Consider the following 27,481-nt stretch of genomic DNA (forward strand, 5'->3'; position numbering starts at 1 on the left):
TTATTCCATTCTTCTCCTACAGTGCATCTGGCTGATGGGTTTGAACTGCTGACTTTGTAGTTTAGAAACCCCATGCCAGAATTAGCCTTGGATTTGTAACACTTATTACTGGACTCCACAATTTTGTTAGGAAATTTTCAGACAGAAATATAAATTGCTTCATATTTTTTCCTTAATTCTGGTACTCATCATTAGTAGCTCCCCAAAATTGCTTCATTTTTAAGATGCCGTTTAAATCTCCTAATATCCCATTTAGTTTAAGTATTGATGATCCATGATTAAACAAAGCAAACTTTCAATTATGTAAATTTGCAAACAAGCATGAAAAATAGAAAGAATATGTAGTCTAAACAATTATCTGTTTTCTGATAATTTGTTCCTCTTTTTTTCTTTTATTTTGCTCAAGTGCTTATAGAACAAATGTCACACATCATATCATTCCCCTAATAAAAATGTAAGGAATAAGCTTTCGAGCAGTCTCCTTGACTGCATTGTGTGTGTATCTCTTTTAAGATTTGTGATGGAACAGGTCAGGGCACTCCCAGATGAATGAAAGCACATTCGGGGTTCCCTTACTACTGGGCACTGTTTTCTTCCCCTCAGGCTGCTCAGGGGAAACTCCACAGCAGCTGAAGAGACAGGACATGTTATAACGATAGTGTGGATGTGAGTATAGAGGGTACTTGTAGGTGAAGAGATAAAAAGCATTTTCTAAAATTCTTAACTTTGAAAATAGGGGCTGGTGTTTTTGCTATCTGCAGTACAATGCAGTCCCAGCCCCCATTACTAATTCAAGAAAATCTTAGTGAACTACCTCTAGAAGGAGAGGTGAGCTAAATACATTGGTCATTATTTGTATTAGCTAATACTAGTACAACAATTGACTTTTGCAGATGTTTCTAGTGTCCTAATATGCCATAGTGGGGCCCTGGCATCCATGGATTGTGGCACTGGGATTAATGCCTTATCCGTTGCTGCCTAACAATTCCCAGAATTTAGTAACTTCCCAGAATTTAGTAACTTAAAGCAGTAACTCTCGTTTTTCACACTTTTCTGCCTTGTTTATCTGAATGATGCTTCTATCCCATGTAGTGTTGGCTAGGCTTCCTCACTCGGTTCCATTAAATTGGGAACTGGGCTGCATGGGCTCAAGCCCTCAGTGACATGCCTAGGGCCTTGTAACTGGCTCTTTGGTTGGACATGTTGGCTCTCCACCTGCCCTCTTCTTACAGCATGGCAGCTGAGTTCCAGGAGATTAAAAGCAGAAAATGTTGGGTCTTATAAAGGCTGGACGTTGGCACAGTGTCATGTCTGCTACCTTCTCTTTGGTTAAAATAAGTCAGTGCTAACTCAGACTAATAGGAAAGAGAAATCAAATCCATCTCCTGAGAGCAAGAGTGGCGTGTGTGCACAGGGATGGGAGGAATTCTTATATTTGCAGACAGACTCCACAGCTGGTAGGGGGAAGGCTAAGGAAGGAATAGTGGTAGCAAGTATAGAAGCAGCGCTAGCCTAGGAGCTACCCACAACAGGAGAACGAGAATTTAGGCTAAGAAAGTAGAGAAACAAATCTGTAGTTCAAGTAATTGAATGATGGATTGTTATAATATCTGAGACCTCCCAATAAAATGTAAAATCTTAAAAAAAGGTAGAGAAACAAGTTGGAGGCACAGAGCCTACACCAAAACAAGGTGAGAAACTAGAAATTAAACATCAGTACAGCAAGCACAATGCACTCATAGATCACTTTCTTATGTGCTTTTCTTGTGTGACGGGGTCTAATGATTAGGCTAGCTTCGGCTGAATGAAGGAGAACATTTCAGAACAACGCAATCAGGATAGCCAGCTGGAGTGTAGAACTAAAGATCAAGGCAGACCATACTGCCTTCTCTTGGTTTCCTGGTCATTGAGAATGCCAAGTCTTTTCTATCTGCTTCCTTTGGGCCACTCCTTATTTTTGACTTCTACACATTGAAATTGTCCATGAAGCCTCATTGAACTAGTCACAGAAAGCCCCCTCATAGTTGGGTTTTATTTTTTTTAAGATACTGATTATTATTAAGAGATTTTTCTCAGTGTAAATCATATTATACAGCAGGTGATGGAACTTTCTGATAAAGTCACCTTTGCCTTTTACCTGAAGGGTAAGCCAGGTTGTTAAGTATTGCCCCTCCGAATGTTGGGGTACAATGGTGAATAAATCATCATCCCTGTCCTCAAAATCTAGGAAGAAACATGTCTCATACATATATCAAAAATCATTGTGCACTGCAGTAGTTGCAATAGATGTCACAGATTGAAAGCAGGTGAGCCTGTCTCGGCTGAGTAGTCATCGGCTTGCTAACACTGAGTACGGTTCAGGGTTATAGAAGTAGGAAGTAGTGTGTCTGAACCACTGTGACTGCTCTAAGAATACAAAGTTCAAAAGTTCAAGCAGTGACCAGAACCTGACCACGGTTGAGCCGTGTGTGTGTGTGTGTGTGTGTGTGTGTGTGTGTGTGTGTGTGTGTGTTTGTTTTGAGGGAGTGGACAGTGATCCATTTACTTTGGATTTACATGCTTGGAGTTATGCTTTTAGTAAAATCAGAGACCCAGAATGTAGGTGACCTGGGGTGGGGGTGGGGGCGTAAAAATTATAGCAGAGAGACCAGATAAGAGGCTTTTGCAATAATCTCAGTAAAGCCTGATGAGTATATGTCTATATTGAGGCAAATATTGCAAGGCTAGAAAGAAGAGGAGGGATTCTAAAGATACTTAGGCAATAGAAAGGATATGGTTTGTTGACCAATTGGTAGGGGAGAGGAGAGCGAGAGTAGTTTGGTGTGATTTCCATACTCTATCTTGGAATGGGCAGATGTTGCTATGGAAAACCAAGCAATGCTAGAAGAGGTGTGGCTTTGTGGGAAGTCTGTGTGAGCATTTGCAAATATGAGATGTATTCTGAAGTTAAGAGACCTCACATTCAAATGTATTGTATCGAGATGCATTTAAAAACAGGACAAATCACGATGAGGGAGAGCAACAGCCTAAGGCTCCAGTGGTGCCCAAAGATTCCCAGAGACATTTCCCTCTCTGGATGGCCTAGGGGGGAGTGATGGTCAGGGCCTGGCTAGTGAAGTGAAAAGGAGTGGGAACGCTGCTGTCGCTGGCCAATGGTGAAAGAGAACTTGGGAGTGTGAGTCTGTGTGAAAACTCAAAGTGGACTGAGGGCTCCCATTGGAAACCACTGCTGTTAGGATTGAAGCTCTAATACTCTGACTGTAACTACAACACTGTCTAGCTTGAGAGCAAGAGTGGCGTATCTAGCTTGCCCCAAAATAATTTAACAATCTTTCTGCATCTTCTCCTCAAATGTCTCATGTTAGGTTCCCTTTCCTTGATCACAAGGGGAAAAACAAAGGACACACAGCAGCAGCAACCGCAACAAACGCTGCATCTGAAATGTTAAGATGTTCAGAAATAAAGTGCATTATTGCCACTTATCCTTTGCTTATGAGTATACGATAGGGCCTAGCGGTGAAGGGGGCCTCAGATACTCTGGGGCATCTCAGTTCTCATTAGTGATGAGTAGAAACATGAAATGGGGACTGGGAAGCTAGAGCCCCTGGTGTCATTTGGCAAATGCCCTGTGGAATGTTTCCTACTTCCCAACCCCGTCCGTCAGTCCATACAGCTAGATTTCATTGATCTTAGCTTTACTGTGTTGTAAATTCTTCCAACTGCATCTTCCTACTTCTAGAGGAAAAACAGGAACTTAAAAAAATACCTGGTGGAAATCTATCCAAAATATTATCTTCTTAGCTTTCAATTAAAATCAAAACAGCAAATGCATGTAAGGGTAGAGTCAACAAGGGTCTTTCTTTTAAAATACTACTTTTTGCTTTAATTAGCAAAGCCAGTTTAAAACCAGAAAATACAGTAAAACCCAACCTTTTAATACTTTGTTAGTATTGAGAGGAGTTTAGCCATTTTATGTGTTTCAAAGTTGATAGGTGATAGAAGAAATGAAATGAAACAGATTATAAATACTAAACTCTTTGTTTCCAGGAAGGGGAAATCTTCTGAATTTAAAGCTCATACTGCCCCTGTTCGAAGTGTGGACTTTTCTGCTGATGGCCAATTTCTAGTTACTGCTTCTGAAGATAAATCTATCAAAGTATGGAACATGTATCGTCAGCGATTCTTATACTCCTTGTACCGCCATACACACTGGGTGCGCTGTGCCAAGTAAGTGCAGACAGTTTTGTTAGAAGATTTCCGGTCCTCCTCTTTCTTCTTCTTTTTTACACTATGGTTTATACTTGGCTGTGCTCCCAGAAAAGACCCAAACCAAACCCACACTCATTACCATCAAGCAGACACATAGCACTGCCCTGTGAATTGTCAACAGTGTAGGTCTCTGCGGGGGACTACACTGTACCAGAGCAGAAAGCCATAAATCCCTTCATTCATTCATCAATTCACCAGTTATTTACAGTGTAACTACGATGTGCTAGAAACACTGTAGTAAACAAAAGTCAAGAACCTTTGCTTTCATGGACCTTCCAGAGAAGGGAGACAGACAATAAGCAAGGAAGAAAATAGATATAGTAGGTCATACGGTGCTAAGTGTTGTGGAGAATAATAGAGCTAAGTTTGGAAGGGGGGGGACTGCAGTTTTAAAGAGATGGGCAGAGACAGCTTCACAGATGGTGACCATGGAGTCACCTACAGGAGTGGAGAGGGTGAGGTTTGGAGAAATTTGGGAAAGGAATGTTTTTGGATGAGAAGCACATCTAAAAGGCATGAGGTGGGAGTATGGTGGTATGTTTGAGGAAGAGCAAGAGGCTGGTGTGGAACAGGGGTCAGGGAGAGGGATGAGCAGAAGTCCTGAAGGAGTCTGAGTCAGGTCAGGGCCAGTCTCGCACATCCCCTGAGTAAGAGGAGGTTACATTGGAAAGTGTGCATCAGAGGAATGTTATGACTCTGATTTACACCTTAACAAGATCGCTCTGACAGTCGTGTGGAGAGTAGACTGTTGGAAGTTGGGGCAAAAGCAGGGAGACCCAGGTAGGAGGCTGTTGTTGTTCAGGCCCTGGCTTGGATCAGGTTGGTGTCAGTGAAGACTGTGAGAAGTGGTTAGATTCTAGATATGATTTGAAGTTATAATCAATAGTATTTGCTCTCGAAAAGGTGATGATAGAGAAAGAGACTATCCTGGCAACAATCTGTTGGTAGACAAGTAAGTGCTTTTGTAGAGGTTATTGTTAACTGTCAGGTAACAGCTCTGGAGAAGACCCCCTTATTCATAAGATGGAGTGCTAAAGGACTCCAAGTGTGCATCTCATTCAGATCTGCACTGTGAGGTAAAGGATGCTGTTTAATTCTGCATATGAGGAAAATGAAATTTGAAGGGCTAAACCTAGGACTCCTTTAGTTGAAAGTGATAGAAATTCAATTACACGCTTTTTCTTTTCTCAAGATGGGTTATCAGTGTGTTTTAAAGAAGGGAGACTAGAGCCTGAGACTCAGATACCATCAGGTCTCTCTCTCTCTATCCGTTTCTGAGCCTTTCTGCATTGCCATCGTCCTTCTCAAAAACACCCTGGTGCTGAGGCCACTGCCAGCTCTGGGCTTCAATCCCAACAGTGTTGTGACAGACGGAGAGCAAAAGCTTTCTTCTAACTGGTTTGAAAAGTACCAGAATGACGGCCCCGTTTGGGTCCCTTGCTTAGCACCTCACATCACAGTGAGAGCCTGTGGCTTAGTTCTACTTTCTGGCTCAGCCCAATCACCTTGGGCAGGGCGAGGGGTGGATGTTGGTTAGTTTCCTGTCACGGCCTTAGATTACTATAAGCCTGCTTCCATAAAGTTACAGCCTTGAAAACCCTTGGGGCTCATCTACTTTGTCCTATAAGGTTGTTTTGATTTGGAATTCACTCAGCATATGACCACAAGGGTTTGGGGTCGGATTTAAAGAGGTGACATACATGGCAGTTCCCCAAAAGCTCATTAAATCATTTGTATTTGTTTATAAAGTGATAGTGTCAGTCAGAAGAGGTGGCAAAGACCATCATCTGGTGGTTGGAAATGTTGGTCCCCTTTCTCAACTCAAGCTGCGAGGGAACTCTCTGACTTTGTCTTTCAGCATCCGTTCTTCCTTTTTCTCGTAGCAGCATCTGAATCTTTGGTGAGGAATCGGTCCTTCTCTCACTAGTGGACATTCAGCTCAGGCTTGGCCTGGGTAATAGGATGTCAGCCTCCGTGGAGCTAGTGAGTTTCGCTTCCGGCACTCCTCCTGGAATCACAACCCTTTCCAATGGGCTTGTTTCCTTCGGCTCCTTGAAGCCTGTCAGGGCTGAGGGGCATGGTTGGCAAGAACTGACCTGAGAATGAATGATGCTGCCTCGGAGGAGAATAGAGTTGCGTGGCTTTTGGATTTAGCCTGGTCTGAAATTAGTGTGTGCATGACTGAATGCTTTCCAAAAAATAGCTCTTCTTTTTAAAAGAAAGCAATCAAACTATGTTTTTATAGTAAGTGAGTGATATTGGAGCAGAGTGGAGGCTATCTTCATGTCCAGTGATATAAAACCCAGACCCTTGTTTTATCTCCATTCTGACCACTACTACCCTCGTTTTAGAATCACCAGCTCTCTCAGACTTGCAGTAATCTCCCAAATGTTCTCACTGCCTGTGAGATTCACATTCATTCCAATCTTGCCTTTGATATGACCTTGGTGAAATGCAAATCTGTTCAAACTGCTCCTTGGCATAAAGCCTCTCAGTGACTCCTGGCTGAAATGTACGCTCGGCCTCCCTATTCATCCTTGTCTTTTGTCCCTTCACCCCTTACCTTACTGCCGCCATACAGAGTTCCCCAAGCGTGCAGTGCTCTTTCATGTTCGGTGCCTCTCCCCATGCTACTTTCTGTGGCTGGAATGCCCTTTGCACTACCCTGCTCTGCATTTCCTTCTTCCTTGGCTGAGCTGTGCCCCTCCTCCTTTATGCCATCACATTGCCCTGTCTGTGAGGCTTTTTGTCAGCTTTAGTTCCTCTTCCATATTAGACTTGGAATTGCAAGTAGTCTGTTCACATTGTGTGCTCCTACCAGGCAGGCACTGTTCCATCAATTGTGTGGGCACCACAGGAAGTAAAAACAGGCAATATTCCTACATCCGGAAAGTTCCTCTACTGAAGGGAAGCAGACAGTAAGCAAATATATCAATGATAAGTGCTCTAGATATAAATCATGTAAGGTAACAAGAAGATAGAGCTTTTATTCCCTTGAATTGAAAAAGGAAGACGTTATCAGTGCATTAGAAAGAACCTGGAGCACAGTGGGTTAAACATCAGGCTGTTAGCCACAACTACCGGCCGTAAAAGCAGGAAAAGAATGAGGCTCTGATACTGTAAAGGTTTTCCATCCTAGAAACAGTTCTACTCTGTCCTATAAGGTTGGAATCCATGTGACGGCATTGAGTGTGAATGAGAGCATAGAGTTCAGTCTTCTCATCTTGTTACTCTGCTGGTACTTGTAGGTGAGAAGTGTTCTTTTCTTTGTGGATGTCAGGGGAGGCATCTCTACTATGGTGACATTTGAACAGAGATTTGACTAAAGTAAAGGAGCTAGTAAAGGACTTCTCAGAGGAGAGTTTTCAGTTACTGTGGAGCATACGTTCCCAAACTTATTTGGGTTACTGCCCCCTTTTCAAAAAAAATTACTCAGGACCTCCCTTGGCAATGAAAAACTTTTGCACTATAACCCATAATCAGTGATAAAGTGTAGGTACCCGCTTTTGCAGCACACCCCTCCCAAATTGTTCCAGCACCTCCCAGGGGGTGGTATCGCCCAGCTGGGAAACTTGCTGTAGAGTGTTCGGGACTGGGATGGAATGACATGGGGAACGCTCATTACGTTAGAATGAACTAATGAAAAGTTGATGAGTAGGCTTAGCTTGATTTCTATGTGGCAGTAGCTCTTTGGGAATTTTCATGAACTCTTCAAAGAACATTCGTTTTGTATACCTGCATCTTTAAAGTCCAGGGATAGTGAACATTCCTGTGGTGCATGGAGACATGGCCTCACTTTCTGTTTTAGTCAGCTCTGCTTAGATTGGTATTTGTATGCTCAGCATACCTGGTTATCTTGTGGATCTGAGTTCCTTTTGGTGTAATTTTATTTTTTAATCAGTTGGCTCACTATTAGGAGTGAATGAATCATTTGTAATTCTGCATAGGCCACCTTGGAGGAATGTTCTTTGATAAATAATTTGGTTAAATGTAGTGGGATATAGATTTCACTTTTTGACAGTATATTCCATATATGTGTTTTACAACATTATTATGGATCTTTGTTACAAACAATATCATCTCTTTGCTCGGTTCATCTTTGGCATTTGGAGAACAAAAAGATTAAGGCCAATGTCTAGGGGGTCCAGTGACCACTCAGGTCCAGCTCCTAGAATGGCTGCAATTTTCCATAAGAAGTTAACCCTAGTAGGCTCATTCTGGACCAGGACTCTCTCTAAAAGGTTTACAGAACCTAAAACCAAGTTTTGATTGTATGCAGAGGGAACTAAGTCTGAAAGAAAAGCAGGTGCCAGTTTACTTATGTATAATGCCAATGCAAACTTCCACAGGGACTCAAGCATTTCACCATGCAGCCAGAGCCGCCTTCCTTTGTAAACAAAGTCAGAATATAACCAGAAGGCTGTTCCATGAACTCTGGAACTAAAACAAGTGGGGTTTGTTGGGGGTGGGGGAGAATTGGGATCCTGTTTGATAACCTTGTCTGGTTAGCATATTGAGATGAGCCACTTTCTTACACATATTCAAAACTGAAAAACAACTCACGGCCATCACCTCCATTCTGACTCTCAGTGACGCTATAGGGTATAATAAAACTGCTCCTCTGAATTTCTGACCCTGTAACTCTTTGTGGGAGTAGAAAGCCCCATCTTTCTCAAGCAGAGTAGTTAGTGGTTTTGAACTGTTGACCTTGCAGTTAGCAGCCCAGTGCAAAGCCACTATCACCAGGCCTCCTCCCACATATACAAGAGAGCTTTAAAAAGTTTAAAAAATAATGGAATTTTTCTACAACCTTTTTTAAGTCCAGTAGTACCGTATATACTCGATATTTGCCAACCCAAATATCAGCCTAATTTTACCACAAAAATGGCATTTAAAATGTGGTGAAAAACTCGACTTATACACTAGTATATATGGTATATATTAAAGAAATGAAATTATCATTTTTGATAGGCAAGGAGCCTGTCTCCTGGGCCAGGCAGAGACAGAATCACTACCTCTTGATCTTCCTAAGTTTTTCATAAGAAGATACCTCTTCTCTGTTGACCCAGTGTCTTTCAGTTGACACTCTACAAAGAGGCTGGTTAAGGTAGTGCTTAAGAGCACAGGCTCAATAACATGTACTCCTGAGCCTTAGTCTGTTCCCCTGCAAAATAGGGATGATAGTGTCATATTAGAACAAAGATGCAAACCGACTCCTAGGCAGATTTCTGGGGCTTCTGCTTATCTGAGCTCCCCCCTGTAGTTTCTTTAGCATTTCTATTTTCAGATTTCAGTTTCCTCCTTCCTTGGCCATTACATCCTTGTGGTATGGTATGTATTAGTCCGGGTAGACTAGAGAAACAAATTCATAGAGACACTCACGTGTATAAAAAAGAGCCTTTTATACACAAGCAATTCAATATTGAGAAAACACCCCAGCCCAGTCCAGATCAAGTCCATAAGTCTGATATTAGTCCATATGTCCAATACCAGTCCATAAAGTCCTCTTCAGACTCACGAAACACATGCAATGACGCTAAATGCAGGAAGATCACAGGCCAGTGGGTGGGAAGTCCTGTGGATCCAGTGGCGGTGTAAACATGTCAGCGCTGGCAGGGGTCTCCATGTGGCTTCTCCGGCTCCAGAGGTCTGGCTCCATCAGCCTCTCTTCATGTGTCTTCTCCACAGTCATGTGTCTTCTCCACAGGGATGTCTTTCGGGAAGTGAGCATGTGTCCCGCCTCCAGCAAGCTATTGATCTCCTTCGCCTCTCCAAATGAGGCCATCAAGCCATGGCCTGATTGACAGGCTAGACTTTACCCCTTCACTCTGAATCCTCAGATTGACACCATACTATGTAATTACCGCATATGGTTTAGATTACAAACTTTAAAAAGTGCCTCCAACAGAAATCTGGGATAGATGTGGGTTCACCTATGGAAACAACGTTTCCCATTTCCTAGGATTCACAAGTAAGTGCTGCCTCTAGTGCTTAAAACAATCGCCACATCTATTGCGTCCATTTGTATGATAATAGGGATCTCAGTTTGATACCCACTAGTCTTCCAAAGCTGGAAATGGATGATGTACCAAAGGATCTGACAAGCCAATCCCGAAATTAATATGGATGATGTGTAAAATGTGTAAGAATAGCCAAGAAAATGGCTGGGGCTTTTGGAAAGGAAGAAATCTGTCCAGCCAGCTTTGAAAACATACTATGGGAAAAAAAGTAAATGAAAAGTATTAATAATGGCATAATTTAGGAAAACTTAACCCGGAAACTAAATTTATGGTAAAGATGACATGTAGGAAGGGCAAAATTCAGAGCTGTTACGGTTGCAGTTTTAATTCTGAAAGCAGAGGTCATTAGAAGATAGGAAAGGAAGACAGTGGGTGTCAGCAAAGACTCTGAAACTTGATCTTAATCAGAGTAGCTAAAGCAGATGGAAGAAAGCATACAGTCAAGAGCTTAATAGAAAATTTCAAAGGGAGGCTCGACAAGACAAGGTAAAAATATTGTAATGGAATGTACAAAAACCTAGAGTTAGAAAACCAAATAGGAAGAACATGCTCAGCATATCTTAAAATGAAAGAACTCAAGAAAAAAATTCAGGCCCCGAGTTGCAATATTAAGAGGTTATATGAGCAAAATATTGAATAATGCAGGAAGCATCAAAAGACGAGGGAAAGAATACACAGATTCACTGTTCCGAAAAGAACTAGTCAACATTCACCATCTCATGAGATAGCAGATGGACGAGAACTAATGGTGCTGAAGGAAGAAGGTCAAGCTGTACTGAAAGCATTAGCCCAAAACAAGTTTCTGGGAATTGATGGAATATCAATTGAAATGTTTTGACAGGCTGATGAAGACTTACTTGTCTATGACGACAGGAAATTTGAAAGACAGCTAATTGGTCAACTGACTGGAAGAGATCCATATTTGTACCTTACCCATTCTAACTGAAAGGTAATCCAGTAGAATGCTCAAATTATAGAGCAATATCATTGATATCACATGCAAGTCAAAGTTTGCTGAACATTACCCAACAATGTTTGCAGAAGTACATTGACAGGGAGCTGACAGGCTGGATTCAGAAGAGGATGTGGAACAAGGGATATCATTGCTGATGTCAGATGGATCATGGCTTCAAAACAGGGAGGACCAGAAAAGTGTTGGCTTGTGTTTTATTGACTATGTGGATCACAACAGAGGCATTTGACCGTGTGGATCATAACAAACTAGATAACCTTCATTGTGCTTATGCAGAATCTATACACTTATCAAGAGGCAGTTGTGGAAACAGAACAAGGGAATGCTGCATGTTTTAAAATCAGGAAAGGTGTAGACATGTGGGTTGTATCCTCTCACCATACATATTCGATCTCTATGCTGAGCAAATCACCTGAGAAGCTGACTTATATGAAGAATGTGGCATCAGGATTAGAGGAAGGCGTATTGTAGAGAGGCTACTGCAATATGTAGATAATACAACCTTGCTTGCTGAAAGTGAGACAACCTTGAATCACTTGGTGAAAATCATCAAGTACTTCAGCCTTCAGTATGGATTATGACTCAGTGTAAAGAAGAACAAAATTTTTATAACCAGCCCCGTAGGTAGCATCATGATAAATGGAGAAAAGCTTGAATTTGTCAATGATTTCATTTTGCATGGATCCAGGATCGATGTTTATGGAAACAGCAGTCAAGAGATCAAAAGATGTCTTGCATAGGGCAAATCTGCTACACAAGCCCTCCTTACAGAGTATTCAAAAGTAAGGATGTTGCTTGGAGGACTGTGGTGTGCCTGACTTAAGCCATGGTATTTTCTTTTCTTTTTTTAATTTAAAGGTAATATTTATTAAGTCTTGAAAGAGAAAAAGACAACACAAAGACATAAGACAGCATCTGGATGAGGGGGACCACCAGTACGAGGTTGAAATGGCATCCAAGGGTTTGTTGAGATATAATGCTTTTTTGAAGGGCATGGGAGAGCAAAGGAAACTCAAAAAAGGTTGGTGGCTGACCAATGCATCACAATTACAGGCAGGACCACAGAAACAGGAACCATGATTGAGTCAGGTACATTGTTAGATAGGAGGGCTTACGAGATTGGTTTTCAGCCTTCTGACCAAGGCATTCAGCGAGTCTGATAGGGCATGACCATGACTATGCAACCCCCTATACTGTGCCAAATATGGTAACTTCCATCAAGGACACGCATAGGCAAGTGCTTTAGAGACTGCCCCTCCCTGGGATGGCCAAGGAGCAGTGGAGGCAATCCATTATCCAAGGCATTCTGCCTGAGGGCAAGATTATCTACGCGCTTGGTTAATGATCAGAAAGCATTCAGTAAAGACCTAACATGTGGGGTGACTTTTGGGTTGTCACTACCATCCTTAGCCTTTTGCAAAAAAGTATGATCAAAATTTAAGCTCTGATACAATCCCACCTCTGTCGTATATTATTATTACTACTAATCGTTCTTTGATCACACAGGCTAATGTACATCTGTTGTGACTTAGCTGACACATCACTTAGATCAGTTGTTCTCAACTTTCCTAATGTTGAGACCCTTTAATACAGTTCCTCATGTTGTGGTGACCCCCAACCATAAAATTATTTTCATTGCTACATCATAACTGTAATTTTACTACTACTATGAATTGGGCAACTCTGTGAAAGGGTCATTTGACCCCTAAAGGGGTCGAGACCCACAGGTTGAGAACCACTGACTTAGATGATTGCTTGTTTAAAGACTAGCCTTTAAAGACCCTAAACACTATCCTTTCTGATAGCCTGGCACCATCTGATTTCTTAACTACACTTTACTATGCACCATATCTTCACTGATCTCTGAGAGGGTTAGTGTTGAGCAGGGCCACACTCAGGAACAAATTGTTCTTAGATTTGAACACATCATATTTCATTTGCTACATATGCATGTGAAAGTTGTACATTGAATAAAGACATTTGAACTGTGGTACTGGAGAAGAATATTGAAAGTATCATGGACTCCTGAAAGAACAAATCAATCTGTCTTGGAAGAGGTATGGCTGGAAGAGGTATGGCCAGAGTGCTCCTTAGAGGCAAGGATGGCGAGATTTTGTTTCCATACTTTGGACATGTCAGGAGAGATGTGTCACCCAGAAGGACATCATGCTTGGTAAAGTAGAGGAGCAATGAAAAAAAGGAAGTCCCTCAAGGAGATGGATTGACACCATGACTGCAACATTGTACTTAAGCATGGAAACAATTGTTTCATTTTGTTGTGCATAGGGTTACTCTGGGTGGGAACACACAATGGCACCCAACAACAATTGTTGCTGTGAACAAGGTCTAGGAATGTCTGTCACTGTTTCAGCCAAAGACAGAGATTTGAGAAACTCTTGAAGTATATCCTGAAAGCTTGAGACATAATGAAATAGTGGGGTTTGCTATCTCCAAGAGTCTTCAAAACTCCAGTGAAAATCAAGCAAATTTTATACCCCAAACTATATGACCAAAACTGATTTTACATGGTTGCAGGAACTATCGATACCTCAGACAATGAAGCAGGTTTTTGCAGTGATTATAGGAAATAATTACCTACATTTCTCCAAGGGTTATCAGACCACCCTGAGGCATCAAGCGCCATTGTTTAAATAGGGGATGCTTTTTACCTGCTTATTCATCTCTATGGCATGTCCTGCTGAAGGCCTTTCTGAGTTGGAACATCCCTACTGATTAAGCTTAAAAGGAATTTTTACTGAAGAGGAGTGGGCTTTGATATTTTAGATTCCTAACAAACTAAATCCCAAATTATGTTGTTTCTAACACTTTGATTAGCATCAGACTAATTATTTCACCATCCTCACCATCATTATGACTATAATGTAAGAATCATGCATATGAGTCACTATCAACTCGATGCCGGTGGGTTAGGTACTGATTTTGTCTGAGCAAAAGATAATATACTTGCCACAACCAATATTAAGTGTGACTGTGTTTGAATGATAGGATTTGGTTTTGTCTTTTTCTGCTTATCACTTTTTAAAGACGCCTTTTTTTATTTCATTGATGATGAGAAAGCAGTTGGAACAAATACAGCACTTGAGCCCTTTGTGCATGTACAGCTCATTAACTTTGATTACATCGCTTTGAGCTATATCACCAATCTCACCTTTTTCTTCACATTGTTCCTCATCCATTAACTCTAAATTCACTGTGCCCTTTAAGTGTTCTGTGAAATCTGAGTTGCTCTGGTCATTTTGACCTTATACAGGTAATTCTACCATATTTACTATTTTAATGCCCTCTTTATTTTCTTATTACATGTATTATTTTAGTAGGCATGGTTCTGTCTTTGTGAATGAGTGTTATTGAAAGTTTTCCCTACCACCAACCCCCATTGTTTGTGCAAATAGTGTCCAGTTACTTAAGAGCTTAATCTGTATAAGTCAGCAATTCATGTTTTACAGTCTTACATCAGCTTATACTTTAATAATTTCCTTTTCTTAGTGTTTCCAATTCCATACCATTAGCTATGTAATTGCCTTATAGCTATAGAATTGCCTTATAGCTCAGAGGATGATTAATAATGTTCTCTATCCTGAAAAGATAATGATGTTTCTAAAGTGAACCAGAGACATATATAAACCATAGATATTCAAGGGGCTCCCCGCCAGCACCCCCAAATGGGAAAAAAGCTCCAGTATGCAGTTTTCCCTCAAGGTGAGCATCAAGCAACTCTCTCCAAGTTTGTGCACAGTGGTGTCACCTAGGAAGGTTTTCTCTGGTCATAGTGAATTTTTTTGTAAAACCAGTTTTGCTCGAACCTCATTTTTGTGATGGCCTATTTAAGAGAACAGCGTGTGCTGTGAAATTTTGCTTCCTGCTTGGGAAAAATGCTGCAGAAACTCTTGATGTTGAGCACAGCTTACAAGTGGTATCAGAGCTTAAGTTGTGAACACTTGATTTATAGAAGACTATGAATAATAGTGGAAGTCCAAAATCGATTTGCTGGGTCTACACATGATTTACTCTTCAGTGAATCTCTGAATGTGTGTCTGGCCATGTGAGTAGCCTTGCTCTCAGACGGATAACATTGTAAAGTTGATTATGACATGTAATTAGGTTAAAATGCTATACTTTATCATTTGATCTCACTTTTGATCCATTTTAAAGTTGCTGCATTTTTCAATTTTTTCTTTCTTTTTGATTGAAGTTTTTCTACGTTTTGTCTAGACATTGTCATCGTTTTTGGGTTTTTTTTGGTGGGGGGTATGTTGTCTGCTTGTTTCCTGTTTTATGTTTTGTTTGATTTTTCTGTGTATGAAATCCAGGATAGGCAAATCTACAGAGATAGTAACTGGATCAATAATTACCAAGGGTGGTGGCAGGAGGATGCTGAAGCAGAGAGCTAAAAACAATGAGGATAACCAGAAAATAGTCTCAAATTAATTGTGGTGATAATTGCTCAACTTCTCTGAATATGATTAAATTGTGTGGTATATGAAATATATGCCAATAAAACTACTTTTTAAAATTACTGTTAATGTTAGGTGCTGTCAAGTGAGTTCTGACTCATAGCAACCCTATGCCCAACAGAACGAAACCCTACTTGGTCCTGTGCGTCCTCACGATTCTTATGTTTGAGCCCATTGTTGCAGCCGCTATGTCCGTTCATGTGGTCTGGGGCTTTCCGCTTTTTTGCTGCCCTCTACTTTACCAAGCATGCTGTCCTTCTCCAGGGAACTGTCTCTCATGACATGTCCAGAGTAAGTCAGAGGAGGTCTCACCAACCTTGCCTCTAAGAAATATTCGAGATGCTTAATAATTAATGTAGGTAACAATTAGCTTTATTGCATTTCCAGCATTAATTTTAGGGAGAAAATGTATCCCTTTAATTTTCAGTTGTTGGCAGTGCTATAACTAACCTTTTGGCCATCTGAATTGCAAAGATTTTTAAGCATGAACTTTCATTGGCTATAATGTACTAAACTAGTCCCAAACCCTTAAAGCATTTATTTTTCACTAAGTATTTTGTGCCTTCTCATTAATTGGAAATATAGCAGTGAATAAGACAGATGTGATCTCTCTTCTTAGAGTTTATATTCTATCAAGGAAGCAAATATAGAACACTTGGTTGTAAATGTGGTGTGCCAGTGCTTTAAGTGTTAAGTAATAAAGGTTTAGCATGTCCTAGGGAGCTAACTTAGTGGGTGGAGGCAGTTCAGGGATAATATCCATGAAACAGTGACTCTGAATCTAGACTTGGAAGATGAGTAACAGTACAGCAAGTGAAGAGGTTGAGATGGGTGTTTGAGGCATCGGAACGCTGCATTGAGAGGAGCAGATGCCAGAAGAGTGGACTGATGAGGAGCAGGTGGCCGGAGGCAAGTCCTAGAGAACCCATCAGCAGTGCTTAAGGTGCTTGACATCCCCAAGGGCTTTCGGCAGAGAAGTGTTCTGATTTGTTCTTACTACTCACTGCCATCAAGTCGATTCCGCTGAGATAAAAACCTTTGTTGCTTGTGGAAAATAGAAGACAGCAGGGCCAACTGGTGTGAAGAAACAGGGAGGGTTGAAGGTATAGTGGGTTATGTGTTTGGTTGCAATTTGAACCAACCAGCTGCTCCAAAGGAAAAAGGTGATGCTGCCTGCGCCCATAAAGATTTTAAAGGTCAAGGAAACCCCAAAGGGGCAGTTCCTTTCTGTCCTATAGCTTCGGTATGAATTGAAATTGGCTCAATGGCAGTGAGTTTGGTGTGCAAATGGAGAAGAGAGAGATCGAGGATGGCTCCTAGATTTCTGACTTGAGAAGCCTTTACTAAGAAAGGGAACACTGGAGAAGGAACAGTCAGGAGAGGAAGATGTTGAACTCATATTTGGGCTTGTTGAGTTGGAGGTGTGTACAAGATATACAGGAGTATCTCTTTCCCGAATACTCATTCTATGGAGTAGTATCCAAAGTAGTTATACTAGTATGGAGTAGTATTAAACAGTTGTATAGTATACATAGTACTTATGCTGTTAAGTACTTATATATGCAAGGCTACTTCCATAGTACTTCCTAGAAGGGAAGTTGACAACAAAATAATGGATAGGTTTCTTGACATAGTTTATCTTTTTAGATGTTTCTCATTCTGCTTTTTTTGTCCCAGAATTTGTAAGAATGAGTCCTGTGATTACAGTAAACTATCTGTTTGTCTTCCATTGGTAGCCAACACTAAAAATCCTAAATGTTTTGTTTATTGCCATGAAGTTCACTTTCAGTACGTGAACACCAAATCCTATCAAACCAAGCTCAGACTGCTACTGCTGGGGTTTAAAAGATTATTATTATTCCTATTGTTTTGTTTCTTTTAAATGAATGTGTGAATATTTTAGGTCTGAATATAATTCTAACTCATTTATTATTATACAAACACAAAACCATGACCAGAGTAGTTATAAGTGTCAGAAGGCTAAAGAACTGGCAGTTACAGAATTGGCTCTGACTTGCAGAACTGTAGATGTTTATTGTGCAGTCTGATTTGTACTAGTTTCTCCTAGTGAGCGGCTACTGGCCTCAGGGTACCTCTAACTAATGGTTTGCTTCTTAACAGAAATGGGACAGTGCGTACTCTGTTCCCCAGAGCTACGAAAATGTGTTTTTATAGAATATTAGCGCTAATGGTAAGAAGTGTCTAAAGAAGATTTTTAATTTCTTAATGCAATTAAAAACATTTTATGGTTCCTGGTTCTCTATGAAGAGAACCTTTGGTTCTATAATGACAATGCACATACAAATAAAATTGAACATACAGCTTCAGAAATTCTATGAATTCCAAGATTAAGAACTCCTGTTACACAACTTGAGCTACCATCAAGGACGTGTGAGCCAGTTTTTCCAGAAACAGTGTCAAATGAGTGCAAATAAATTTTAGGGAACTCAATAGTAGTTCAGTAAAGTCCTCAGACGCCTTACCAGCAGTCCCTGACTGCTCATGCATTAGTCACTACTGACTAATGTAATGTCTTTCTTGGTGCCACACCCGCTGGGGGTTTTAAAAGAGGATTGAGTATGACTGAATAAGAGAGTTTTAAAATCTGCTCATTTCTTGGTAAAAATTAAAATCTTCATAGCTTTCTTAAAATTAACAGTCCAATTAGGTGGTGTTTGACCTCTTACTAACTTTTTCTGGTTAAAATTAGGACAAAGAGAAACTGTTTTGTTGGTGCTAAGCTATTTTTAATATATCTAATTAAAAATAAATAGAGGACAGAAGAAATAAGCTACCAACCTTACTTTTATCCTTTCCAAAGACAAAAAAATAAAATTACACACACACACACACACACACACAGAGATCATTTGCAGGGAATCTAATGCGGAGAACAGAGTCACCTTCACCCTTGTTCTGAAGGCCCCCTTTGGTCCTCTTGTCCTCCCTCTAGGAGCTGTAGTGCAATGGTAAAGTGCTCAGCTACTCACCAAAAGGTCTGCAGTTGTAACACACTATCCTCTTCAGGAAAATACATGGCAACTTTACTCTTTCCAGTCTTGGAAACCCTATGGAGCAGATCTTCTCTGCCCTAGAGGGTCACTGTGAGTCAGCATTAACTTGATGGCAAAGGGCTTCATTCCCCATCGCTCTGGCACACATTTTCCTCCAGCCACATTCCTTATTATCCACACAGCAGAAGTTTACATCCTTTTCATTTCCTAGCTCTAGAATGTCTCCCCCTTCCTGCTCAGGATGAATGGCTAGCTGGCTGTACTTACTCACAAGTTTCCCTAAAAGTACATTTTTAAACAGTTTTATTATATAATTCACATAAGATTCAATAGTTCAGTCACATTGAGCAGAGTTGTACAGTCATCACCACAATCAGTTTTAGAACATTTTCTTTCTTCTTGTACTCATCATATTAGCTCCCCACCACCATCACCCCCAATCTTCCCTGCCGTATCCCCAAGGAAACATTACTCCAGTTACTGATTATAGATTTACGTATCCTTGATTTCATTAACAGAAAAACATTATTATTGTTGTTGTTAGTTGTCATAGAGTTAGTTCTGACCCACAGGGACTGACTGTCTGTACAACCGAACCAAACACTGTCCAGTCCGGCACCAGCCTCACGACTGTTCCTATCCCCGATTGAGCGCATTGTCGCAGCCTGGGTGTCCATCTGACTCCTTGAGGGCCTTCCTCTTTTCCACCGCCCTCCACTTCACTAAACATGATGGCCTTTTCCAGGGACTGGCCTCTCCTGACAAACACTCTAAATAAATAAATAACAACCATAACAAGGTAAGACCGATTAAAACCTCAACTGAAAAGAAAGCAGAAAGTATGAAAAACTAGAACAGATGTGAAATGGATCATAAGAGAGAGATCAAATATCTTCTGTGGAGCTTCTGGTGATGAGTTGATATCTTTTTCTTGCCTATTGTTACCAGGATTTAGCATTACATTGTTTGTATGCCTGCTCCTTTCTCTTCTTTAGAATGAAAGCTTCATGACAGCGGTCTTGTTAGTCTCATTCAAAACTATATTCCCATCAGTTAGGACAATACCCGATATTGGCAGTAGCTCTATAAATTGTTGAATGAGTGAACATAAATTCTATGAACTTTCAATAAACTTTCCAAGGACAAGACCATTCCTATTTTATTTATAGTTTACGGTAACGCACACACAGAGAGAGATAGCTAGAGAGATAGACACTGGTTGCATAGCCTCTTAAGAGCATGTTCTTATATATTTTTTCTCTATTTTAGAACTTTCTGTGATTGATACTGCTCTGAGTAATTTGGCCAGTAGCAGAAATGTCAGTCAGAGTTAAAGCAGGGGTTTGGCTGTGGAGGCAGAGTTCCAGGTCCAGATCTGGATATCTCTTCTTACAGACTGTGTCTAGCAGTTTACTTATTGCTTATGTGCCTCAGTTTTTCATTTGTAAGTTGAGACTCATGATAGCACCTCTTTTGTGGGGTTATTTTGAGGATTGAATGAGTTCTTGTAGGTAAGAACTCATCTATTTCAAAATATGCACTGAAATGTAGGCTGAATAATGATGGTGGGCATTGGCCAATAATGTCATGTGGTGAGTGTTTTTGTACATTATTAGAAACTGTCATTTGAGTTCATTGAATATTTTTCCTCTTTACTACTTTCTCAAATTGTAAGAATCAATTAATTTCTTAGAATAACTTGTTATTTAAAATATTCACTTTAAGTAATGCTATTAAAGGTAGCTTCTAAGAACAAAATTTGATTCCATGTGTTAGTTTACAATTACTGAAATGCTTTCATGTGGAGATTTACAAATAACGTTTTATTGTGCTTTCAGTGAAAGTTTACATAGCAAATTAGATTTATCGCATATGGAGTAGGTTTTTCTCTCCCCGGGTTGTTAGCAACCCCCTGTGTGAACAGTTAGCACTGCTCCCTAGCATTTTCTTGGCTGACTCTGCAGAAGCAGGTCTCCAGGCTTTTCTTCCGCGGGGGTGGGGGTGGGGGTGGGGGTGGGGTGAAATGGCCTGGTAAAAGCTTCTGATCTCCTTTAGTTTTACAAGGGGAAGCATCAAGATCAACAGCTAAAGCTGATTCCTATGAAGTCAGCAATCGCTTCTTCTCTCCCCAAACGTTTGACCAATACTTACACCAGCCAACCATATTACAGTGCTCAGACCAGCCATTTCTCCCTCCCTCCCTTGGCACTCTGCTTCTCTGCTGGGTTCAGTAATTTATTGTCATGGCTCCATAGAATTCCAAGGCAATACTCACAATTATGGCGTTTATGAGGAAAGTAATAGGTTACAATTCAAGATCAGTGGCACCAAGGAAATAGTTCCTGGGTCAGAGCAGCCTGTTTTCACACGCACCCACAGGCAAGTCTCTTTCTGATCCTCTGTGCTAGGCCTCTGCTTGGGTCAAGCTCTGTTAATTTTCTGGAGGCATCGCACTCTGCCAGCAAGCTTGCTGCTTGAAGGCACTCAGCTTTCTTGCATGGTGGTTTGGTGTACACACTGTAGCTGCCTTGTTTTGTGTGTGGAAAACCTACAGTGCCATCTTGTGCCGTCTCCTGGTTCTACTGCCACTGTATCTCACTGTCTGACTAGGCTTCCGTGTAAGAGCTTCATCCCCCTCCCGAGGAGGCTATATATCTCACCTTATAATGGATTTCCTCGCCCACCCAGCCCACCCCCACACACCCCATCCCCTTACCCTCATGATATCTCTACTCCCACTACTGTTCCAGAGGATTTTATCTGTCCTGAATTCCATGTGTTGAGAGCTCTTATCTGTACCAATGTGTGTACTCCATTCTAGCTGGATTTGTAGGGTAGAACTGAATCATGGTAGTGGGGGTCAGTGGGGGGGGGCATTCAGGAACTAGAGCAATGATATGTGTTTTGTTGGTGCTATTCTGCACCCTGGTTGAATTGTCCCTTCCTTGTAACCCTTCTGTGGGGGCATGTCCAGTTGTCTACAGATGGACTTTGGGTCTCCACTCAATCCCCCTCTTTCACATCAATATAATTGTTTTGGATCCTTTAATACCTGATATCCCAGACACCTCATGATCGCAGAGGCTGGTGTGCTTCTTCCAGGTGAGTTTATTTGCTTCCCTGTGAGATGGCTGCTTGTTTAGCTTCTAGCCCTTAAGACCCCAGACACTACATCTTTTGACAGCCAGGCACCATCGCTTTCTTTACCGTATTTGCTTATGCACCCATTTTGTTTTCAGTGATCATGTCAGGAAGGTATCAAAGAGTGCCAGGTTATTAGAACAAAGTGTTCTTGTGTCTAGGGAGGCCTTGAGTAGAGGCCCAAAGTCTGTCTGCCATCGTAATACTTAACATAAATATATGTACATTGGCCTCTACCCCTTTCATTATAAATTTATATATTTACATTGTATATGACTATAGCTATACCTCTACAAATAGCTTTTGCCTCCTGTTTCTTTCCTTTATTTCTTTTCATCTTCCTCCTGTCCCACTAACATGCTCACCCTCCATTTGGCTCTCAATAATTCCATTTGGATATATTGCACTTGATCAAACCCCACCCAGCATTATACCCCTTCCTCGCCATCAATTTTAGATTTCTTGTTGTTCCCTTATCCCTGAGTCTGTTGGCCCATGCCCCCTCCTCTTTCATGTCTACCCAGGACCGCTGGTCCCGTTGTTTTCTCTTCAGGATTGTTTGTCCTGCCTATCTTATATAAATAGATATAGTGTGAAAGAAACAAAACAAAACAAAAACCGATAAATATTTCCAGGTCTGTCTGTTGACCCTCACAGGTATTTTCCTATTGGGTCTGATGAGGTGCCAAGCCCTGTCCCCCAAGCCAGAAGTCTATTTGCAGGATTCCTCGGGGACTTTGTTACTCTGCTCCCCTTGCTGCCCTGTTGAACTGCCTTCACGTTTCACCCTGCTGGGTGGGGGGCAGACTAGAAACACTTTCCACACAGTGTCTCAAGTGCTGTCCCTAGTAGTGCAATGGGTCAGTGAGGGAATGTTGTGACTTATGGGGTCGGCCCTACGGTCCTCTCTGTTGTCCAAGCAGGGATACCGTCCCTGAGGCTTGGTGGGCCATGATAAGGTCCATTCTTCCTCTCCCTCCTTCCCTCCCGCCTAGTTCCCACCCCTGTGGTCTGGACAGACCCGCCACTCTCTTGGGTCTGATCTTCAGTGCTGTCCTCTGTTACATTCTAGGGAGCTACGCTTGGGCCCGCCCCCCACCCACCCACCCACCCCCACCCGTGGTCCTGTTAGTTTGCTGCACTGTTACAGTCTGTTGCCCTCAAGGCTTGGCACCAGGATAACTTTTAAAGCCTAGCAGGATGACAAAACCATGGGTAGAAAGGCCATATGAAACTGATATATCACACTGTAAGTGGGTTCACACTGCAGTTTGTCATTCTGCAACTGGTGGTAAATAACTTGTGCTACCTGGGCTTTTTCTCATTCTAGAAAACACGTTTCCTCTCTCAAGCATTCTATAGTATGGTTCTTCACATTTGAATCTTACATATTTTCTACAGGAAACGATAAATAAAAACATTGGTTTGTTTTTCTGCATTCAATTGGATTGAGGTTTTTCGGTGTTTTGCTTTGTTATTGTTGTTGGGCCTTTCCGGGTACAATTTTCATTATATGAAATCCAGGATATGTAAATATAGAGAGACGGTAACTAGAATAATAGTTTCTTAGGGAAGGTGGGGAGTCACTAGGGACCTAATAACAATGAGTACCAAAAAAAAAAGCTCTCAAATTGATTGTGGTGAATGTGCTTAAACCATTGGATTGTATGATAAGCAAGTTACTTATTCAATAAACTATTTACTGTTTTTAAAAAACACATGAAAGCAGTAAACATTGTTGTATCATAAGAAGAAGAAAAGTTAAAAAGAACAAAATGTAAGCCCCTCAAAACAAAACAAATGTTATTTGTTATAAAACCTTGGTGAATTATCCAGGAAGGAATTTTTCTTCCTTGAAAATTTATTCTTGTATTTTTACAGGTTATTGTTTCACACAGAATATAATCATGCTTCATATGATGTATCTTTTTTCCCGTGGTAAATATATAAATGCCAGATCCAGAGTTTCTGTCAGAAAGAATTCTTTTTAGACCAGTTTAAAAAAGGAGAGAGAGAGAACAAAAAAGAAAAACCCTTCAATTATAATCCACACCCTCAATTGATGTCTTTTATAGTAATCGGAGTGTAGAGGGAACTGCAAATAAAATTGGCATATAATCATCCTGTGACCTAAATCTGTCAACATTCGTTTCTGTGATTAAGATGTTAATATTAAAAATACTATTTTTGGATTTCCTAATAGTCTGAAATTTGTTTTGGATCTTCGTTTTTCCATCATATTTTTTAAAAAGTCAGTTAACAAAAAAAGAACCTTGGGAAAGATCTTAAAGGGAAAAACAGCATAAAAACAATAGACACACACAGAAAAAACAATAGACAAGCTATCTGAGAAGGTTCGCATTCGTTTTCTCATGGAGCATGTCAATTGTAGGTCTCCATAGGTCTCTGAAGGAGCTCTTGTCTAATGTAAATGAGCTGTCCTATTTTTCAATCCATTGGCTCTCTGTGGTCTCCTTGAGTTCAAGAGTAGTTACCATCCTGAGGAGCTGAATCCTTTTGTTTATAATCTCACTAAATCATAATTCTTAGCACTGCAGTCCTTTTCATACACACACAACAGGATGAAAAGTTCTTGTGGGTCATGTGATAGCCCACAAGACAACAGTAGACAAAAGAACAAAATAAGTGCTTTATAAAACCCAACCAACAGAGTGGTTGGCATGGAGGAAGAGGAGAGTTGGCCTAAAAACCTAAAGGCAGATACCACAAAACAAAATCATTTAGCTAAAAGGGAAAAAAGGAAACTTGGTTTGTGTATACTTTCATGTCTTAATGGTTCTTTCCATGTTACGATTTCCTTTTCCCTAGTTGGAAAGGGCTTACTTACAGACTTGCTGCTGGGTGTGGTAACAGGGGCCTCGATATTTAATATGACTGGCCTGGTTTGTATGCGGTGGGGTTGGTGAATGACAGGTGTCTTTCATTAAAAAAAAATCTTCTTTCCTACTTTCCAGATTCTCACCTGATGGAAGACTAATCGTATCATGTAGTGAGGATAAAACTGTTAAAATTTGGGACACCACAAATAAGCAGTGTATTAATAATTTCTCAGATTCTGTAGGGTAAGAGCACCATTTTTGTGTATGCCTATGGGTTGGCTTGCTAAGAAGCATTTAATTATACCAATTTGAATAATAATAAGGAAAATTTTTAATATTAGACCATCTTACTATCTTTTTAGGTTTGCCAATTTTGTGGATTTTAACCCTAATGGGACATGCATAGCTTCAGCAGGTTCTGATCATACTGTGAAAATCTGGGATATAAGAGTGAACAAATTACTGCAGCATTATCAAGGTAACTTCTTTTTTTTTAAACATTTTATTAGGGGCTCATACAACTGTTATCCCAATCCATACACACATCAATTGTGTAAAGCGTATTTGTACATCATTTCTCAAAACATTTTCTCTCCATTTAAACCCCCGACATTAGGTCCTCATTTTTCCCCTCCCTCCCCACTCCCCTCTCCCACATGAGCCCTTGATAGTTTATAAATGGGTATTTTGTCATATCTTGCCCTGTCCGACTTCTCCCTTCACCCACTTTTCGGTTGTCTGTCCCCCAGGGAGGAGGTCACACACAGTTCCATGTAATCGGTTCCCTCTTTCCTACCCATTCTCCCTTTACCCTCCCTGTTTTGCCACTCACACCACTGGTGCTATAGGGCTCATCCATCCTGGATTCCCTGTATTTTCAGTTCCTATCTGTACCAGTGTACCTCCTCTGGTCTAGCCAGTCTTGCAAGATAGAATTCGAGTCATGGTAGTGGGAGCGGGGAGGAAACCTTTAGGAACTAGAGGAAGGTTGTATTTCTCATCATTGTTACATCGCACCCTGACTGGCTCATCTCCTCCCCGAGACCCCTCTGCAAGGGGATCTCCAGTGGCCTACTAATGGGCTTTGGATCTCCACTCCGCACTGCCCCCATCATTCACTATGGTGAGATTTTTTGTTCTGATGATGCCTTACACCTGATCCCTTCGACACCTCGTGGTTGCATAGGCTGGTGTCAAGGTAACTTCTTCTGAGCAAAAATCTCAGTTGTTGAGTGAACGCTTCTGGGCAAGCTCCTGAGCCGACTGACTGTACTTCAGTGGGGTTGGCCTTTCTGATGGGTGTCGTAGTATGCCTTTGGACTAGCTGCACGACAGTTAGTCCTCAATAGCTGTAGGATCTGGGAAGCCGAGCGAGGCAGATGCCAGAGAGGAGGGAGGGTTGGTCAGCAATTCCTCTAAGCAGCGGTCACAACCTGTGAGTCGGGACCCCTTTGGGGGTCAAAGGACCCTTTCACAGGGGTCGGCCAATTCATAACAGTAGCAAAATTACAGTTATGAAGTAGCAACGAAAATAATTTTATGGTTGGGAGGTCACCACAACATGAGGAACTGTATGAAAGAGTCGTGGCATTAGGAAGGTGGAGAACCACTAAAGCAAAGAGGAAGAGATAAGCGGGACAGGGCAGCTGGAACACTGGAAGCAGAACAATTAGAACACAGAGAATGTTGACACATTGTGAAAAATGCTCCATAGCATCATTGAAGATGTTAGCCTGTATGGAAACGGTCAGATGAGAAGCAAAATTGTTATTTAAACTTTTCCTGAGAACACAGTACAAAAGTAACTGATGTCTGAAATTTGCTTTTATTTTCTACAAATCAGTTCACAGTGGTGGTGTTAATAGTTTATCATACCATCCTTCGGGCAACTATCTCATCACAGCTTCATCAGATGGGACCCTTAAGATTCTGGACCTCTTAGAAGGAAGGCTGATATATACACTTCAAGGACATACGGTATTGACACTAAGTATTTTGCTTTTTAAATAATGTGTATTTAAAGTTTTAACCCATTGTGCTATATTTATGTTATTTTTCTAACTGTAGCTAGCATTGCTGTTTTGTGTGTGTGTGTATATATATATATATATGTATGTATATATAAAAGTTTATATTTTCTCTTCTCAAAACATCACTTAGATATTATAATTCTTGTCAAAATCCGTGTTGGTTTTTCTCAGTTGCTATTAATTTTCTACTGCTGTCTTCATCATTATATAGTTGAAGTTTGACTCAACATTTTTGTGGCTAAGCTTCTTCTCTACCTCAGCTGTTCTTTCTTCAGATGTCTCACCAACTCTGATAGTCTTGACTTTCCTCATCCCCTTACCTTCCTCTCTCACTAAGAGTTTGGAAGGGGAAATTTGGCAAGCATGGCCCAACACCTTCCTCCTCTCCTCCCCGCCTGTCTTCACTGTTTTCTTCTGAGACTTTATACAGGGAAGCTTGCCCATGCCTAGCATTGCCACTTCAACTGGATAGTCAAATCTGATTTGCTCTGGGGTTCAATTCCAGAAAGCCCATTTGTCTACAAATAAAACGTCACATTCTCTCATAACAAATTTTTATCCTTTAGAAAGGTAATATTTTGGTTCTCAATGACTTGCCAGTGGCAAAGAGGGGTGCTTTTATAGAGCTTGTTAAATAACAGCCCCCCCCACACACACACACACACAAAATGTTTAAAAAGAACCCTTTTTTAAGTGTATGAACTAGTTATCCCATGGGT

At 41.0% G+C, this 27,481-nt stretch overlaps 1 protein-coding gene across 4 annotated transcripts in view; it reads left to right on the forward strand.

The window, feature by feature from the left end:
• Positions 1–27,481, forward strand: part of POC1B (POC1 centriolar protein B) — a 130,547-nt gene that overhangs the window by 32,487 nt on the left and 70,579 nt on the right. For 2 of the 4 annotated variants that reach the window (XM_004700411.3, XM_045289603.1), the window contains exons 4-7: positions 4,048–4,227; positions 24,868–24,975; positions 25,095–25,210; positions 26,576–26,709. In XM_004700411.3, coding sequence (XP_004700468.1) covers positions 4,048–4,227; positions 24,868–24,975; positions 25,095–25,210; positions 26,576–26,709 — 538 coding nt within the window. The remainder of the gene's footprint in view (positions 1–4,047; positions 4,228–24,867; positions 24,976–25,094; positions 25,211–26,575; positions 26,710–27,481) is intronic. The other 2 variants (XM_045289593.1, XM_045289599.1) reach the window with 2 other exon arrangements.

Source organism: Echinops telfairi, unplaced genomic scaffold (assembly GCF_000313985.2).
Source record: "Echinops telfairi isolate 266 unplaced genomic scaffold, ASM31398v2 ScPeMD7_2;HRSCAF=8, whole genome shotgun sequence".
In the NCBI taxonomy this organism is placed as follows: Eukaryota; Metazoa; Chordata; class Mammalia; order Afrosoricida; family Tenrecidae; genus Echinops; species Echinops telfairi.